The following is a 17,720-nucleotide window of genomic DNA, read 5'->3' on the forward strand; positions in this document are numbered from 1 at the left end:
CTCAATTATGTTATGTTTTGTTATCTAAAGTATGCAATCAAAAACCTGATAAAAACTGCTGATCCCTCAATGAAATTCTCTTATCAATGTACAACTCATATCTATCATTTAAGGTTCTCCACATTCAATTTCTGTGCACAGAGGTCAGTGTCACTAAAATTAAGTGGTTTTAAATATAATAAAATCTATTATGGCTAGGCACATATTGTACCACATTCAAACCTCATTCTTTTAAATAGAATATAAAATGGTGATGATGGTGGTGTGTGTGTGTCTCTCTTCTTATCTTCAAAACATAAGCTTTCACTTTAGATTGTAAGCCTTCTCTCAATGCGAGTAAAAAAAGAAGTAAAAATTCCCCACAGATGGCACAATCACATTCGAATTCATTTTAAAACATGTATTCCGTTAATCACCCCAAATGGCACCAAAGCAACAAGCAACATTTAAAAACACAATTGAATCAACTAATAATGCATAACTTAATTTTTTGAGAAGCATAACAGCCAAAGAGCCAAACAAAAAAGTAAAACCATGGTGGGTAATCAATCAAAATGGGTTGGAAAAATAAAAATGCCTTCTAGATGTCAGTCTTAGAAATTACACATCCTATCTGCCTACTAATTTTTAGAGCATTTTAAAGAGGTATAAAGACATATTTGATCAACTGTGCCCTATCTAGAATATGCTGCCCAAATGAGTTTCTCCCATTTTTTCTGTATGATGTAGAAGATAGCAGAAAAGGGAGGGGAGGGGAATGGTGGGGCAATGCCAGGATTCTCTCCTTTGAATAGCTGACCAAGTGTCTATATAGAAGAACAGTAGGGACCCTGGGCAAGCACCAGCCTGAAAGGTAGGGTAGATATCTCCCTTGCATTTTCTCTTCCAGATGTGCATTCTTCCTGCTTCTGATGGGAGAATGCCATCACAGCTCCCACCTTTTGAGGTAAAGAGGAGTCAGTGCAGCAGCCAAAGCTGGAAGAATGTGTGTCAGGTGTCCAGGCCTTGACACCATAGCCTTCACTACTACCCTGAAACCCACCACTTTGCCTAGCTGTAGTTGATGTCTGTTTTTCTTTTTAAAAATGATTAATAGCTGGGGAATCAAATACAAGAGTGCATAGGGTATACAAAAACCTTAATGCAGCCCTGGTTTACCAGTTGCTTTACACAGATCAACAGAATTAGTGGAAGCCTCAACTAAAATGGAAGGAAGCAGAGAGAAAAGGAAGCAGAGAGAAAACTCGGGCTTGTGAGAGGCTCTTTCAGATTCATCTGACAAGGAGGACCCTTGGCCTGGACATGAAACATGTACCTTTGCATTCAAAATTGCTGGGAAGTGTGCAAAAACACTAATTTTGCACCAAGACCAGTTTTCCCCCCTGTAAACCCCCCCCCACACACACACACACATAAGCATTCATGAAACCCACTTACATTTCTGTGTACAATAATTCTTTGAAATACTTCAGAATATATGATTACTGATACGGAAGATATTCTAGAGAACTAAGCTCAAAAAAGCCAACTATTTTTAAGTCATGCATGATTGCTTTTTCTGGATAGTGAATAGAACACAATCAAAACTTCCAGATGCCATCCAAAGCAATTCCCAGATCTGTGCCTTCCTTCATTACATTACTTATAAACCCAAACTTTAACTAAGGAAAAAGTAATTATTTTTCCTTAGAAAAATTTGATCACATCCAATATTTTATAAACTTAAGCTGGAACCCTTTCCTCCTCAAATATGTATTCGTTCTAATGTTTTAGTTACATCATGACATACTGCAACTGTTAATTGTTGCTAGAGTTTCTGTCTGTGAGAATTTTTAGACTGACATACACCTCATACATCATTGCTATACAGGGTTCTGAATATTTTTCTTATCATCACTTGTAACAACAGAGTGTAGCTGTTATTCCTTATAATCTAGTCCTTCTGAAAATGCCTATAATGCCTTTTGAAAGCTAGCAGGTGTGATCCCAGTACTTCCGAATGATGTTCATATCGTGTGTAGGGAAAACGATTACTGAATCTATAGCATTCATTACCTGGCTTTTATATTGCTTACAAGACATGTGTTAATTATAGTATGACTCATGTGTATGTGTAATGCCAGTTTAGATTTTGGATTCCACAATATAGGTATTCATACTTCTCATTGCTGTTCCATTCAACAGGGCATGTGAAAAGAGTAGTGGCTTCCACTTCTGTGATTCTTGCTGAGAGAAACAGCCATTTAAAGGCATAAGTGTCTGTAAGTGCCATTCATGCTCAGGTTATAAGACTCCAAAGAAGAAGACTCAAAAAGAAGGCTTACATTTCCACAAACACCCAAATACTAAATAAATTAATCAAAATCTAATAATATATGCAATGAATGAATGAAAAATAAATAGATAGATAATAAATAAATACATACATACATACATACTAGTGGATAATACAATAGCCATATTTAGCTGCTTCAAAGTTTGCATTTCTCAGAACATGATGTCTTTTGCTTTTTTATCTCAATTTTACCCTTTTTTCTATGACTAACCCTCTCCAATTATCCTGGCTAAATAAATTATCATGGCCAAATAAATCCTAATTTCCACCTTTCTCATAATTTTTTTCCATTTTTCTCCACTTTCAGTCCCTGACCCCACTTTTTCATTTTTCCCATCCCAAGAAAACTGAAACCATGATAGAATATGCGAGATTTCCAGAATATTAAAACTGTGAAGTCTCTGAAATTCAATAAAGATTGCTTCTGGGTAGGCATGCACAGATGGGATTGTCTTGCTGATCAATCATATCTCTCTCCCCCAAATATTTGGTAATTATTAGTAGCATTATAATTTGCATGACTGTTGGAAGTCATTTCAGAACTTGACTTTTAAAAGAAAAGAAAAAACAAAGAGAGGTCAGAAAAGGTGCTAGTTATTAGAGCAACCCCTTAAAAGCAAAATTTGGTAAATCTTCTTTTACTTTGAGAATTTTGATTTGTTGGTCCCATACATTAAAATCAATACTTACAAAAGTATTTAAGAAGAAAAGTTTATGTTTTTCTATTTAAATGGAGCTTTGGCTGGACAGCAGCCCCTATGTGTTGTTAAAATCTGTGCCTACAAAGGTATTTTGTTCAATGCGGGGCTAAGAGAATTTAATTTTAATTAATTAAATCAAGTAATAAATAATTTCCAACCACAGAAATATTTTCTACTTGTGTTTTTTATTTGAATGACATGCTCTGAACAACTGTTATCACTATGTAACAGTGTCACCCGGGGATGTCCTAGGTCTTGTCTTGTCTTTTCTTTTTTTGGTCCTTAAATTTCAGGTGCTGGGTGCTCCTGACCTAGAAACCCTATGTACATAAAGTAAGAAATCTTGTGCTTTGCAAGACATATCTACATGCCCAGACATAAGCCTGTATATGTATTTGTATATGTATTTAACTATTGCCCAAACTAGCCCAGCTACTTCAGTATTATGCATTGTGGCTTTAGCTTACATATTGTTGCAGCCAAATCACACAGAACGATAGTGGTTTCTAATCACTACTGAATGTTTCCCTACACATTGCAGTGAGGACACCATTTCATATATTTTCAAGTAATAAGTAGATCTGACCCTACCAGATTTAATAAGATTATGGCTCAAGGGGCTCTTGCCACAGGCAAAACAATATGGTAGGAATAAATAAAATATGAGACAAAGCCTGTTCACTGAACCTTCATAGTATATTATTTTCTCATACTACATAATGCATAAACTGTTTTTATATCTTTTCTCTATATGTAATTGATTTGCCTATTTATGCCATTCTACCATGCTAAGCTATGCAGAAATTCATGAATTACAAAGGCTACTTTCCCCCTGTTTTTGACACTTGAAGTGTACTTGTTGTTGTTGTGTGCCTTCGGGTTATTTCCAGCTTATGGCAACTTTAGGGTGAACCCTCCACAAAGTGTGTGCTTGGCAAGATTTGTTCAGAAGAGGTTTACCTTTGCCTTCCCCTTAATATTAGGGAATGTGACTTGTCCAAGGTTATCCAATGTGTTTGCAGGGCTGAGTGGGTATTTGAACCCTGCTCTGCAGAATTGTACTCCAATGCTCAAAACACACTGGCTCTCTGTAACGGTACTTACTAAAAGGGGAACTTCTGAAATCACCAGCAATACACTTCAAATCAAAATACAGAAAACATGAAGATCAGCAATAAGAATCATGGTCAAAACCTTTGTTTTGATATTAGCTACCTAAAGTCACATCTTACATGCCACTACTTTCACTCAGAAAGCACAAAGGCTTCTACTTCATTCTGAGATCAGTATTTTGGTTAAAACGTGTCGATTTAGACTTTAAGCTCTTGTACTAGAAACAACTGCACCATGCTGCAAATGGGACTTTAGATGGTGATGCATATGGGTTTTTGGAACTCCAGGCCCTGTAAAATTAGTTGGCACTGACTTACACCTTCCCTATAAATGAGAAACCATGTTATTAAGAACTCTGCCCAATTCTTGCAAATGCAGGGTCATTAGCATTTTTACTGAGTCTGTCTGCAATGTCTTGTTCTTTTCCTACCACTTTCAACTTTTCCTAGAACTATTGTCTTTTCCAATGAGTCATGTCACTGCATGATATGCCCAAAGCACAATAGCCACAGTTTAGTCGTTTGAAGTTTTAGAAAGAATTCAAGCTTGGTTGGTCTGGGAGGCATCTATTTGTCTTTTTGGTAGTCCTCCAGCACCACATTTCAACTGAGTTGATTTCTTTCCTGTCACCTTTCTTCACTGTCCAACTTTACCACCTATGCACAGAAATGGGAAATACCACTACTAGATGTTTCTTACTTTGGTATTTACATATCTTTACATTTGAGTATCTTATCCAGTTCCTTCATAGACACCTTTCCAAGAGCCTTCTTCTGATTTCTTGACTACTGTCTCCATTTTGATTAATGCCTGGATCAGGGTATAGAAAATCTCTATGCCAGTGTCTTCATCAACCACTTTACCAGTTCTAAAAGCAACTGCAAGCATTGTTTTTCTGCAACAGGATTGTCAACACTCTCCAACCAATGGGATTAATGCCACAATATCTCCAGATTCTACATTGCCACCTATCAAAGATGCCTTACTCTGCTCTCCCTTGTTTTGTCTATCTGCCATCACTCATGATTCAAGTGATTGCAAGGGAGAACTGAACCTGTCCAGTTTTTGGTTCCCCCCCCCCAACTAGGTTTTCCTGCAAACCATGTCCAGACATGTCCACTATTTCTTGTAACCATATAATCACACATATAGTAATTACAGTTATTTGTATATGTAAGATTTATCAGCTATTTTAGTTTCAGAGGATGTTCTACACAAGAAATGACAGGTGTATGAAGTATACCGCTTCAAGTGGATGTTCCACATATGAAACATGGATGCTCCACACACTAAAGTATGTGTATGCAGAGGCAGCTCTTTGTACACTCAATTTAATGTGTAGAGCATCCATGTTTCATATGTGGAACATCCACTTGATAGAAACATCAAGTTGAATGGAAAAATTCCCATTCAAGTGGAGTCCCCATTTATGCACGGATTTGCTGGTTCAGAATTGCAACCAGCACAGCAGAGAGGTTCACCAGTTAAGAGCGAAATAATGGTTTTACTGTCATTTATCATCATACAAATACTATGACCTGGGAATACAATTCAGCTCTGACATACAAACAGCTTACTTCACATTTCTTAAAATTAGAAAATCTTTCCTTTCCTAAGACATTGTTAAGATCAAAACAATTTTAGAAAAGAGTGAATTTTTTAAAATGAATGAAGGAGAAAAGAAGAGAAGGTAGTTGAAAACAACAGGCAGGTTTTGAAATGCTGGAGTCGAGTATAATCAAAGTGTTATATAAAGCACTGCTACTATACCCTTTGAAAAGGTGACAATGATATTTAATTCAGCAGCACAGCCTGTACAGCATGCCGCAGTACAAAAACATACTGCTACCATTTCTCCCCCACCCGAATCAAGTCTTTTTTCAAATAAAACAAACAAACATACAGACAGAGAAATAGTCTACATAGTTTAAAACACAGCATTCAGCTAATGAACTTAAACTTAATTAATTTATTCTTTTATTAGAGGGGACACTGTGATCGTGATATCTAAACTCTGGTCCATTTGAGCTTTCAGGGATTTTCTTTTTGTTTTTGTAAGCATGCTGATAAACAAGTAACTCCTCCTCACCACCACCCAATTGTGTTTGTTAAGTATGGCAACAACAAGACTGCATGGGCTGGATCAGTGCCTCCAGAGGGCTGAAAAAGCAATAAACAATCCATGGGAACTGTAGGAGAACTCTTTAAATTGCCAGCATAAAGCCTGGTCATATGTTTAAATCTGAGACTGTGCTTGGCACATGTTTTTACCTCAACGATGCCACCATTTGCTACACTCCTACGGCAGAGCTAGCATGCCAGCAACAAAAAGAAGTATAACAACCTACACACAGCAGCTGTCCACTCACCCACCTCTTTTTCTTGTTTGCCTCTAAGGCTCTGGCCTGCACTTAGAAGGGAAACATATTTTTAACAAGAAGAAACTGCACTAGAAATGTCATACATTCTGCAGGGCCAGTTGTTTAAAAAAAACACCAAGCCACCAGTGGGGTGTGAGAAGACAGCAGGGTGCATGCAGCCTTGTTCTTAGGTTATTTACTGTCACAGCAGAGACAAATTCACATGGTTTGTCCTAGCTGTGTCTCTACAGGTCTCCACAGGGGCACTAAAGTAAAGTTGCCTCCTCTCTTTTTTCTATCCTTTCCCAGCCCATGTCAACCAAATTAAAATAATGATTTTAAAAGCTTTTCCTCTCCATAATGCACACAGGGAATCAACAGATGATGAGCTCTATGGGGAGCTTTTATGGCCCTAGGGCTGAGCTAGAAACTTTCCAGGGTTGCACATAGCACCAGTTCTCTCTCACACACAATGGATCCACCATGCATGTAATGCATGTTCTCTCTTGATCCCCTCAGTAGTGACAGGTGCAACCCTGCACTGTTTTGGTCACAAGCTGGTGCATTTCTTTCCTGTGTACATGAGGGGAAGTACAGTAAGGCAAAACATTCAATATTTGCATAGTGGGGAGAGGACATGATATTTTCAATAAATTTACTTGGTCTGTGGCTTGATTTTCCTGCATTATGGAAAGAAAATATTTGTTGACAATGTTGGGTTTTGCCTAGATTTTGGAATAACATAACTCTCTTGTAATGCACAGATGCAATGCAAACTGGTCTGCATTGTTCTTACAAGTTATTCTCCTGTAAGAGAGCAGGTGTGTTATAGTGGCTTGAGCATTGTACTACAACTCTGGAGACCAAGGTTTGAATCCTGCTCAGCCACAGAAACCTTTGGGTGACCTTGAGCAAGTGATACTCTTTCAGCTTCGGAGAGAAGCAAAAGTAGAAACAATCTTGCCAAGAAAACACTGCGATAGGTTTGCCTCAGGGTCACCATAGGTCAGAAATAATTGAAGGCACACAACAATAAGAAAATGATTATGTGAGAATGTCGACTGATGGAGCCTGCACATGCACAGTGAGTGGTCTTTGTGTAAAGGCTGATAGTTTGTAAATGACACAAAATGGACCTGTTAAGGCAATATGAAACAATACAATAGTAACCCCATCAATTGGAGAGAAAGAGGGTTGAATATGCTACAAAAATAGTTATAAATGATTGTCCATTTCCAAATTGAGTGTAAGGGAACTTGACAATTACTTTTGCTAACCTCACAGATAGAGTCAGAGCCTATAATTAGCATGTCCAGCCACCGTGTGTATGTGTGTGCATGTGCATATATTTTCCAAACCCATTAAAGAGTCTGTGTGAAATATCGTTAATTCCATATGTTAAGAGAACCAAAAAACAGTTAGCCCGTCATATACAAGGATTTTTTTATGCATGGATTCAAGCACCCACAGTCTGAAAATATTTTTAAAAATATAAATTCCACAAAGCAAACCTTACTTTTGCCATATGGGCACCATTTTCCTATGCCATGGTTTAATGGGACTTCAGTATCTATGGATTTTAGTATGCCTGGTGGGTCCTGGAACCAAACCCCAGTAGATACCAAAAGCCCACTTTATATGAAGTCTCCTGAATGCCACTACCTTTCTTTCTTTGCCTCATTGACATCATGAAATGGCTTCAATCAAAACCAAGCCAGCATAAACTGAATCCAGGCTTGTATATCATTTATGATTGTGAGATGGTCTTGTTATTGCTATAATTGATGTGAAGTCATAGAGGTTCCAACAGTGGGTTCGGAGGGGAGGGTACCTGAGTTAAGCCTCTCACCACTCAGAACAGCTCAACTGGACGTGAATCCTCGGACGCAATGCTTTACATAAAATGTTTGCATTAGATAAAATTACATTTTATGTAATGATTGTATTTTAACTATGTTGTAACCCACCTCAAGCCGTGAGGAGAGGTGGGTAAGAAATAAAATCATCATCATCATCATCATCATCATCATCATCATCATCATCATCATCATCATCATCGAGGAAAAGAAGAAAATGGTATAAATTTGGAGAGCAAGGTTTTGTCCAGAAACTGAAGGGAGATCCAACTGTAGATGAGGAAGATTTTTAAACTAAGGTGTCAATAGGCCCAACTCGACCCCAAATCACATTAGGGGACTTGGAAACAACCTGCTTTTCTTTTTTGCAGCAACAGCAGCAGCTGCTCTTTTACTTTGACAGAGATTGATAATAATTCCATACAGCAGAAAAATATAATATTTTTTGAGGAGAAGCTGTTTTTGCTTTGATCTTTTGTTTGATTCTGGTAAATAATTCCTGAAGGTGTTTAAAAGAGAGGGCTACTTAAAAAGCCCCAGTAGCAATCAAGATAACAAAGGGACTAAAGCTGCTAATGGAAAGGATTAAAAAAATTCTGACTAGAACAAGGTTTGCCTTTTTCTTTCTCTTAAAATGTCTTTTTCCTCCTTTCACAGACTGTGGCCCAAGGTTCCCCCCCCCCCCCCAGCCCAGCTTCATTTTGCAAGACTTAATTCAGGTTCAGATTAGGTGATCACTGTTGTGGAAAACATAAATCAGGTTGGACACTGAATAAGGGACTGAGCTCAAGGGCAATAATTTCTTCTAGCAGTCTTTCAAAATACAAAGGGTAATGTTACATGCAGATAAGCACTGACACAGAGTGGGAAGCTATAGGTAAAGGGAACACATACTGTGATATAATGTGAGCAGAGTCAATACAACAAACTTCCCAAGACAAAACTCAAAAACAGAGGCCATCTAGAATTTTTGTAGCTGAAAATGGACAGACAAACAGCATGAAGGTTTTCCTTAAAGGATCAAAGAGAACAAGAGAGTTTTCTTTGCTGATTGCAGAAGACTAGGGATATGAAGAATTCCTGCAAAGTTACTCAGTCTTGTCACTTCAAGACAGCCTGTGGAGAGGTTGTAACCAGCACAACATTTCTCACCTCTAATGTGAGAACAAGACAATTTTTGTCAAGTTCTTTGCAATTTACTCAAAATGTCTCTGTGCTAAACTGGTCTCTTTCTCCTTTGTAAAGCAAAGCAAGTGTGCGCACGCATGCATGCACACACACACAAGTTGAAAAGGATCGACTGCTTGGTCCAAATGATGCAAACAACCCATTTGATGATTCTATTTTTAAAAATGTCTGTGCAACAAGGCAATAAACTACCATCGATTAAGCTATACAATTTGCCCAATTTTGCTCTCCCAAGTATGAACATTGCCGCAAGACCTACGGATATAGTTCCTGGCATGTCACTGGCTAGAAGAAAATATTTTGTGAGTTCTCATCCATGCCCACATGAACCAGACAAAAGGATTTACATCCCTACAAATAGCAAGGATAGATTTGCTTTAAACTTTATTGTTTTTTTATAATTTAATTGTTTTGTTTTTAAATCATCTTACATTTTTACATTTAACGGCATTTTGATATGACAATTATTTTAATTGTATTTATTGTTTATTATCAAGTTATTGTATTTGTTTTTTGCATTTTCTTGTTTTAGCATTTTGCTGATAGAAAGGCTGGATATTAAATAAATCAATAAATAATACGAATGTCATTTGTTTACATGTGGTTGCTAAGAAAAAGCCCCTTTCAGAGCATGTAACAGCGTGTATTAATTTTAAAAAATATCTATATATTTGCACTCTACCAAAGGATTGCAGGATGGCAAACAGCTAAAACAGCAAACTATTCAAAATTATTTAAGATTAAAATAACAAAATGTTTTAATCAGAATAAAAACATATGAAACAGGAAAACAGGTTAAAACAATTCAAAAGTCTACAATAATAAAAAAAAACCCATGTACATGCATATTTACAAGTAAATTAACCACCAGAGAACTTTAATAAAAAGTCACATCTCAACTTGGCACCAGAAAGAAAACTAATATTGGCACCAGTTAGACCTTTATAGCAGAGCCTGTTCCATATAAGTTGAACACTGTAACATCTATGTGGCTATTTTCTATAACTATGTGAGCAACTAAAGATTTCCCCCCAAAAAAGATCCACATGTTAAAGTCTGGAATGAATGAAAGTGATCTTGAAGCATCAAATCCCCTTTCACTAAATGCTGGCCCACATAACAATGCAGCAACCATGGTTGAAAATAATGCTTCACCAATCTAAAGCAATACCAAAAGATGAAAATTATAAAAAAGAAGCAACTGTACACCTTTAAGATATGTTTATTGGACCCCACTTCCCTAGACAACTATCAGCCAGTCCCTAAGGTCCCCCTATTAAAGTAAGGTCTTTGAGGAAGTGGTGGCAGCACAACACCAGACATTCTTCAGTGTAACAGATTACCTGAACTCATTCCAGCCTGAATTCAGGTCAGGTCAAGGGACTGGAATGGATTCAGATATTCTGTTAGCCTTGCTGGATAACCAGTACCAGGAGCTGGATGCTTGTGGTGGGAGTACATTCATGTTGGTCCTCCTGGATCTCTCATTTGGCATTTGATATGACCAATCACGGTATCCTTCTGGGACATTTGGCTGATATAGGATTTAGAGCAATTCTTCTGTAGTGATTCCGTTTTTAGTTGTATTTTCCAAGAAGTGTTGCTGGGGGATTATGGTTCAGCCTTCTGGTTATTAGGATTATACAGGGCTCAATATTATACTTTTTCACATCTACATGATGCCACTGTGGGAGGTATGGTGATCATTCCTAGCTCTCTCTGTCTTTTCCAATGGATGCTTAGGAAGTGGTGGAAGTCTGAATCATTGTCTAGATTCACCAAAGAACTAGATGAGGACAAATAAACTGATGTTCAGTCTAGATAAAACAGAATCACTATTGGTCAGTAGGAAAGCCAATTTGGTGTTGGGATTACCGCCCATTCTACTTCTTCTGAAAGATCAGACTTGCCGCTTGATGGGTGATCTTGGGACTAGCAATGCATGAGGGGAATCAAGACCTTTGGAATATAACTATTTAAATAAATAAACAAATAAACCGTGAAGAAAATGTTCTCTCTCTGCAACAGAAGTGCTCCTTCAAAAAAGTACATCTAGGGTCACATAGTGGTCATTGCATATTTGCGTGTAGATGTACATATGTAGATGCACATATGTACTCTAAAGATAATTGGTTCTTATCAATCAATGAGTTTACTGTTCAGCCACAAATTTGTAGAAATATTTCTTTTAAAAAATATACTCCCAATCACATATACAAATATACTTTCTAAAAGTGAGTGTTTGTGATGCAAGAATGTGGAATGGGGAGTTTCTAGTATACCCATGAACATGTAGGGTCATACTTACAAATGTCATTGCTAAAATGGATTCCAAAAAAAAAAATGTTCCAGGGAAGCATTTGCAAGACAGAATGAGGTGACTCTTTTCATAAATGTTGACACAGTATGCAAGTACGTAGCTCTCAGAGCTTAAAGAAATATATGTAAAGTTTGCCCAGAGGACTATAGAAGAAAGAATGAAAATTACAAAATTTACCCTGTCAGTGAAGAAAATACTGTCTAGAAATATAGATATGAACAGAACATGCTACTGTACAATCCACTCACAGCTTGTTGATTTTGTTGTTTCTGAAAGTATTGTTCCCACTTCTATATGGGAAAATATATTTGGAATCTAAATTCAATTACAGACTCTTGTTTTGTCTTTTCTGGCATACTTTGTGCACAAACCAGCATGGAACAACCTAAGATAAAATGTCATTTCATTTTATAGTGATGAGAAATAATGCACTTGAAATTAAAAATCCTCTTTCTGAGTGTATTTTTGAATATTCTACATAAGGAATGTTCTGCAAAGATTCCAAAATTACAGACTTTGTTACTGGAAAGTGCACATTCACACAATTCTTTTAGTTGTCCCTAATATACAATCTATTAAATTAAACTTTCTATATTTCCAGTGATAAAAGATATTAAATAATAGGCACCAATCATTTTCTCCAGCTGGTAGCTAGAACTCTAAGCAACATTTCCATCCCTAAGTCAGAATGTTATGTTTTCAGCATCATTCACAACATTTTCCATTCATTTGACCATCAAATAAAATTTCTCATCAAAACTTCTTAGTCAATCTCTCTAGCCTTTCAACACATATTATTTGCAAGATATGTAATGCAATATTCAGAATTAGGGATGTAAATAAAATTTAAAAAGAGTAAGGGTGAGAAAGTGGAAATGGAAGAAGAAAGAATGAAGACGGGAAGAAATGATGTGAAGGTTGTTAATGGAAGTTAGGAGGATGTATTTTGGATGAATGTTTCAGGTATTGAAGAAGTAATGTATTCTGATATATTTGGGTTTGAAGATTGTTTGAACGTCAGTACTGGTATGTAAGTATGTATATGTATATGTGTGTATTGAAAATAAAAATTAAAAATAATAAAAGGAGAGGAGGTTTATTGATATACTGAAACACCACATCAAGCAAACAAGCAATAACAATGAGGTTTTTCACAGTTTGGGGCAAGTTTGATGGAAAATGCATTTGCGCAAATATTTGGGTTTATTAAGAACATTTTTGCCCAAAATTGTGCAGGAAGAAAAGTATTTATTGCAAAATGCACAGGTTTTGTATGGGTTTTGTTTGTTTGTTTGTTTGGCAAATAGTTACCAAGCACAAAACACACACAGACACAGAAAATGCACAAAGGTTCTTCTAGTCTTTCTCAGCAGGAAGAAAACTTTGGGGATTATTAATTCTTGTGTGGATAAAACGTAAATACGTACATTCCCACTCTCCATATAGTCACACAGGCTGAAGGAAATTTACCAATAACACATGGTGGGGGGGGGGGCATCCAAAGGCTTTCCCAAGCTCAATCAAATGAAATCAGAAATCAAGCTACTGCTCAAGCCTTTCCTTAACTTTATGGGCTAGCTCACCTAACATACAACTTTCTAGAGCTTTAAAATACAACTGTTTGGGTGCTTGTTACATTCTGCTGAGCCTGCCAGTAGTGTTGAGAACTTAGGCCCTGTTCAGACCGGTCATTAAGGATGCCTGAGGGTGGAGTTGGAGTGTTGCATCCATATGACGCATGCCCCAACACTGTACCCCAGGGCACCATGACACGATGTGCCACTCCATATGGTGCGGGGCATCATGTTGCTTCTCCGACACTGGGTCCATACAATACAGTGTTGAAGGAGTGCCACCAAGCTGCAGCAATGCGGCTATGGTGCAGTTGTTGCGGCTCCTTTTTGCGCACTGGAAAGGCCAGATTGGGGCATATCTGAACAATCCCTTAGATAGATACCATTATATATATTTATATATTTAAATTTTTTATTCAGTTTCCCTGAAACAATTTGTTGTTTGATGAAAGGTTCTTCCTTGCTCAACATGCCTATTTTTCACAAAACTTGTAGAAATTCAGCTCAACTGCTTAACAAAACAAAATACTCAAGTAGCCTAGAGTTGCTTTAGTTAAGAACCAGACAGGTTCTACATTCTGTGCTCAAAGAAGGACAATCACAGTCGTTTAATGATCTCACGTGGCTCACTTTTAAAACCTTCATAGGCATCTGGTATAGATAATTGTTTCTGCACCATACAGCTTCAGACAGTGGGTGGTTAAGATTATGCAATAAATCTCTTACTCTGGAGTAAATCAACTCAATAAATAAGGTGTACATAAGTTCACCATTCAGTAAATGCTTTTATAGATGCACTTCAAATGGGAAGAGCAAGCCCATGTAACTGAACCTTGCTCCCCAAAAAAGCTTTCCTACACATACAGGCTAGGATGAACTCTAGTTAGTTTTGTGACAAACCAATTTTTTTCTTCTAGTCCATTGAGAATTAGATGCGATTTTTTTTAAAAAAAATATTCGTTTCAAAAGTCCCACTTTTAAAAGGTTATTTTGTCTCTCCCTGACAGGGGCAAGAGAACTATTTTTCACAGATTTCCTGAATGACAATAAAAGACAAGGGGAACATTTATGCTAATTACATGTGTTGGTGCTAATTTAATTTGCATTTCAAACTCAATTAGCATGTCAAAAGGACGTCTGGCAGAGGTTTAAAGAACATTCCTCTGCTTGAAAAAACTTGAAGCCACACATACACACACACAACAATCTCAAGAAATAAATTTTGATTGCAGACCCAACAAGAAATGGTAGAGTTGGTAGACCATCCAGTCCAACCCCCTTCTGCTAATGAAGGTGTATTTAGAAATCTCAGCCTCAGAGGCAGGGCATGACAAACCTACCTCTGCACACTCACTCTTGCATGGTGATCCTAAGGCAAACCTATCATTTTTTTTCTTTTTGGCAGGAAGAGTCTGTTAGTCTGAGAGCACGTGATTTACCCAAGGTCACCCTGTGGATTTACATGGCAGAACTGGGATTAGAACTCTAGCCTCCCACGGCACCACAGAAACTCACTGGGTGACCTTGGGCAAGTCCCATGCTCTCAGCCTCCAAGTCCAACCCTAGAATTCTAGGTATTCCTTCATGGTAGAAGGGGGTTGGATGAGAGGACCCTTGGGAATCCCTTCCAATGCTAGGATTTCACCCCTGCCGCTTTTTTTTCTTCTGTGAGAATCTGAATGGGAGAGAAAGGGGAGAAGGTCTGAATGTATCCATCATCACCACCTACACACAAAATGCTCTCTTCTTTTGTTCTCATTTGTTTTTCAAAGCAAAGCTGTGGGCAAAGGTGGGGAGGACATCACCCTAACAAAGGAAATAGCCTCTGATAAAACCCAGTATGGATGTTAGCGTTGCTTACACAAAATACACAAATCCTGGCCATCGAATTGTCAGCTGAAAGGTCCCTTCACTTCACTTCATTAGGAAATGATTAAAAACCAAAATTCTTACTGGTTGATCAAGAAGTGTTAATAATTTCTTCTCTTTAAAAAGTTTATGAAATCTTTGAATAACAGATATTTTGTGTGTTTATCGAATTTTGACAAGAATTCTTTACATCACAACTCTAGATTTATATTTTCAGAGAAGTGTCTCCATTCTCATTATCTAGACTTTATGAGATATACGTCATGAAACCAAAGCATCTTATATTTAGTTGCCTACATAGACATTCAAGAAGGCTTCTCAACAAAAATGTATAGGATTGTATGTAACAGTTCAGTCCTATGTACATCTCCTGTTTGGTTTGTAACATCTTGCCTGATGAAGAAGACCATGGCGCTTCGAAAGCTTGCAACAAGTATACTGTGCATTTTGGTTGGCCAATAAAGGTATCACTGATGGATTTTTGTTTGTATTTGTTAAATGGCCAACACAGCTACCCCTGAATGTTTTAAATTTCATTAAGTTCAATTGGATTTGTGATCACGTAAGGGTATAAAGGATTATAATAATAATAACTGTAATTGCTCTGAGAGCCTTTAGGGCTGAAGGTGGGGGGTATAAATACCATAAATAAATAAAATAAATAATAATTATAGCCTTAGGGTACCACCCTGATGACTGCCTTTGATTCTCTATTTTTATTTAGGAATAGGATTATGTCCTAAAAAGTTGTATGCTAATGTTCCATGAATTTTTATATCCGTGAGACAAATAGAATTTCCTTATTTTGGGAAGCTCATGCAAATTCATATTCCATTGAATACAATGCAGTACAGAATGAATACATGCACATTTGAATGTGCATTTGGGTAAGCATGTGAAAACTTTCCAAGGGGGAGGGGTTGTTCTCCTGTACTGCACCACTTTCCACTAGAGATCATTCTTTTACATCTGATTTCAACAGGATAAACATTTCAGCGTGTATCCTGGTACAACAGAACTTTAGCCTCACTGCATCAATAAAGGGGATGAGGGTTCCTTTCTAGAACAACTGGTTCAGGGAAACGATGTGAGGTGGGGACAGTGTGTAAAAGAGAAGATGGGGGAAATAATTTTTTTGACTCCTCAACATGCCAACGTTTCCAAAAACACAGAAAATGTCAACAATTTAAGCATACTATTAGTAGATTCTCACAATCATTAAGTTATACTATTAAGAGAGTGGACAGCTGTTCAAATAGATTGAAAAACAAGAGAAATATGAAGTACTGTTTCTTCAGAAAATCCATTTGGAAACTTTCATTAAATGACAAAGATCCATAAAGGCCACACTCTTTCAAAAGCTGCAAATACAAAAAAAGTGCATATGATCTTAAGATCTACAAAACTGGAAATTGAAGGGATAGTCTGCAGAAAGGGGTGAGAATTGTACTAACTGAAGGAAGTATGCACCCTACCTTTCTTAGCACCCAGAAAAGAAATCAGAATGCATATCCATGCCAAATTATCAAGCATTTTAAAACAGCATACTGTATTCTGTACAACTATAATCAAAGAGAAAGATATGTGGAGAAAAATTCCAAAATCAACCTACAAGGATCTCAAAAATTCTAGTCCCAACACTGCAAACAATGACTTTGAATATATTATTCCCATGTATTTGAATATGTATTACCAAAGCAGGGAACTCACATAGCATGACTTTCTATAAGTTTGTTTTCTAGTCCAATGAATCCATGGCGGGGAAAATACAAATTCAACCTTCACAGAGTTTGCAATAGCTATTAAGCATATATGAAAAACACAGATGTAGTATCCTACCTTCGTATATAGCCTTGAATCCCTGGGCACTCACAGCAAAGTCAGTAGTGAAGCAGAGAGTGAGTATAGAACCTGTACTCACTATAGATGATGGCAGCTGAAATCCAGAAAGCCTGCAGTATATAAGGGACAAATAGCAATAGTGAGATTAAAAGACATCTCACCCTATGTTATCATTATAGCAATAATTACAAGTAATAATAGCAATAAAATTTTAATAGGAATGTATCAACTGTTCTGCTGCTGTCTTGAATTGTATCTCACTTTTGATACAAATGAATTTAATACTGTATAAAGTTTTTTTCAATAATATTTGAGTATTTTCAACAGCATACTTTCTCAAAACAGAGTCTGCAGGCAATGCATCCATCGTGATGTAATAAAGGCTGCATAAATTCCCCCTTTCCCCACTTATTTTTGTATGTATAGGGTAATACAATCCAGATGTCCCAAAACATGGTGAATATCTTAAAAATCAGTATGTGTTGTTAAATACCCTCAAGTTGACTTTGACTCATGGTGACCCCATGAGTGAGACACCTCCAAGCCTTCCTGTCCTCAAGTG

At 37.1% G+C, this 17,720-nt stretch overlaps 1 protein-coding gene across 3 annotated transcripts in view; it reads right to left on the reverse strand.

The window, feature by feature from the left end:
• Positions 1 to 17,720, reverse strand: part of CSMD1 (CUB and Sushi multiple domains 1) — a 1,238,710-nt gene that overhangs the window by 867,992 nt on the left and 352,998 nt on the right. For all 3 annotated transcript variants that reach the window (XM_089531085.1, XM_089531084.1, XM_089531086.1), the window contains exon 3: positions 17,156 to 17,268. In XM_089531085.1, the coding sequence (XP_089387211.1) occupies positions 17,156 to 17,268 (113 nt within the window). The remainder of the gene's footprint in view (positions 1 to 17,155; positions 17,269 to 17,720) is intronic.

The sequence above is a fragment of the Sceloporus occidentalis genome, unplaced genomic scaffold (assembly GCF_023333645.1).
Source record: "Sceloporus occidentalis isolate IW3139 unplaced genomic scaffold, rSceOcc1.0.p SCAF_6, whole genome shotgun sequence".
In the NCBI taxonomy this organism is placed as follows: domain Eukaryota; kingdom Metazoa; phylum Chordata; class Lepidosauria; order Squamata; family Phrynosomatidae; genus Sceloporus; species Sceloporus occidentalis.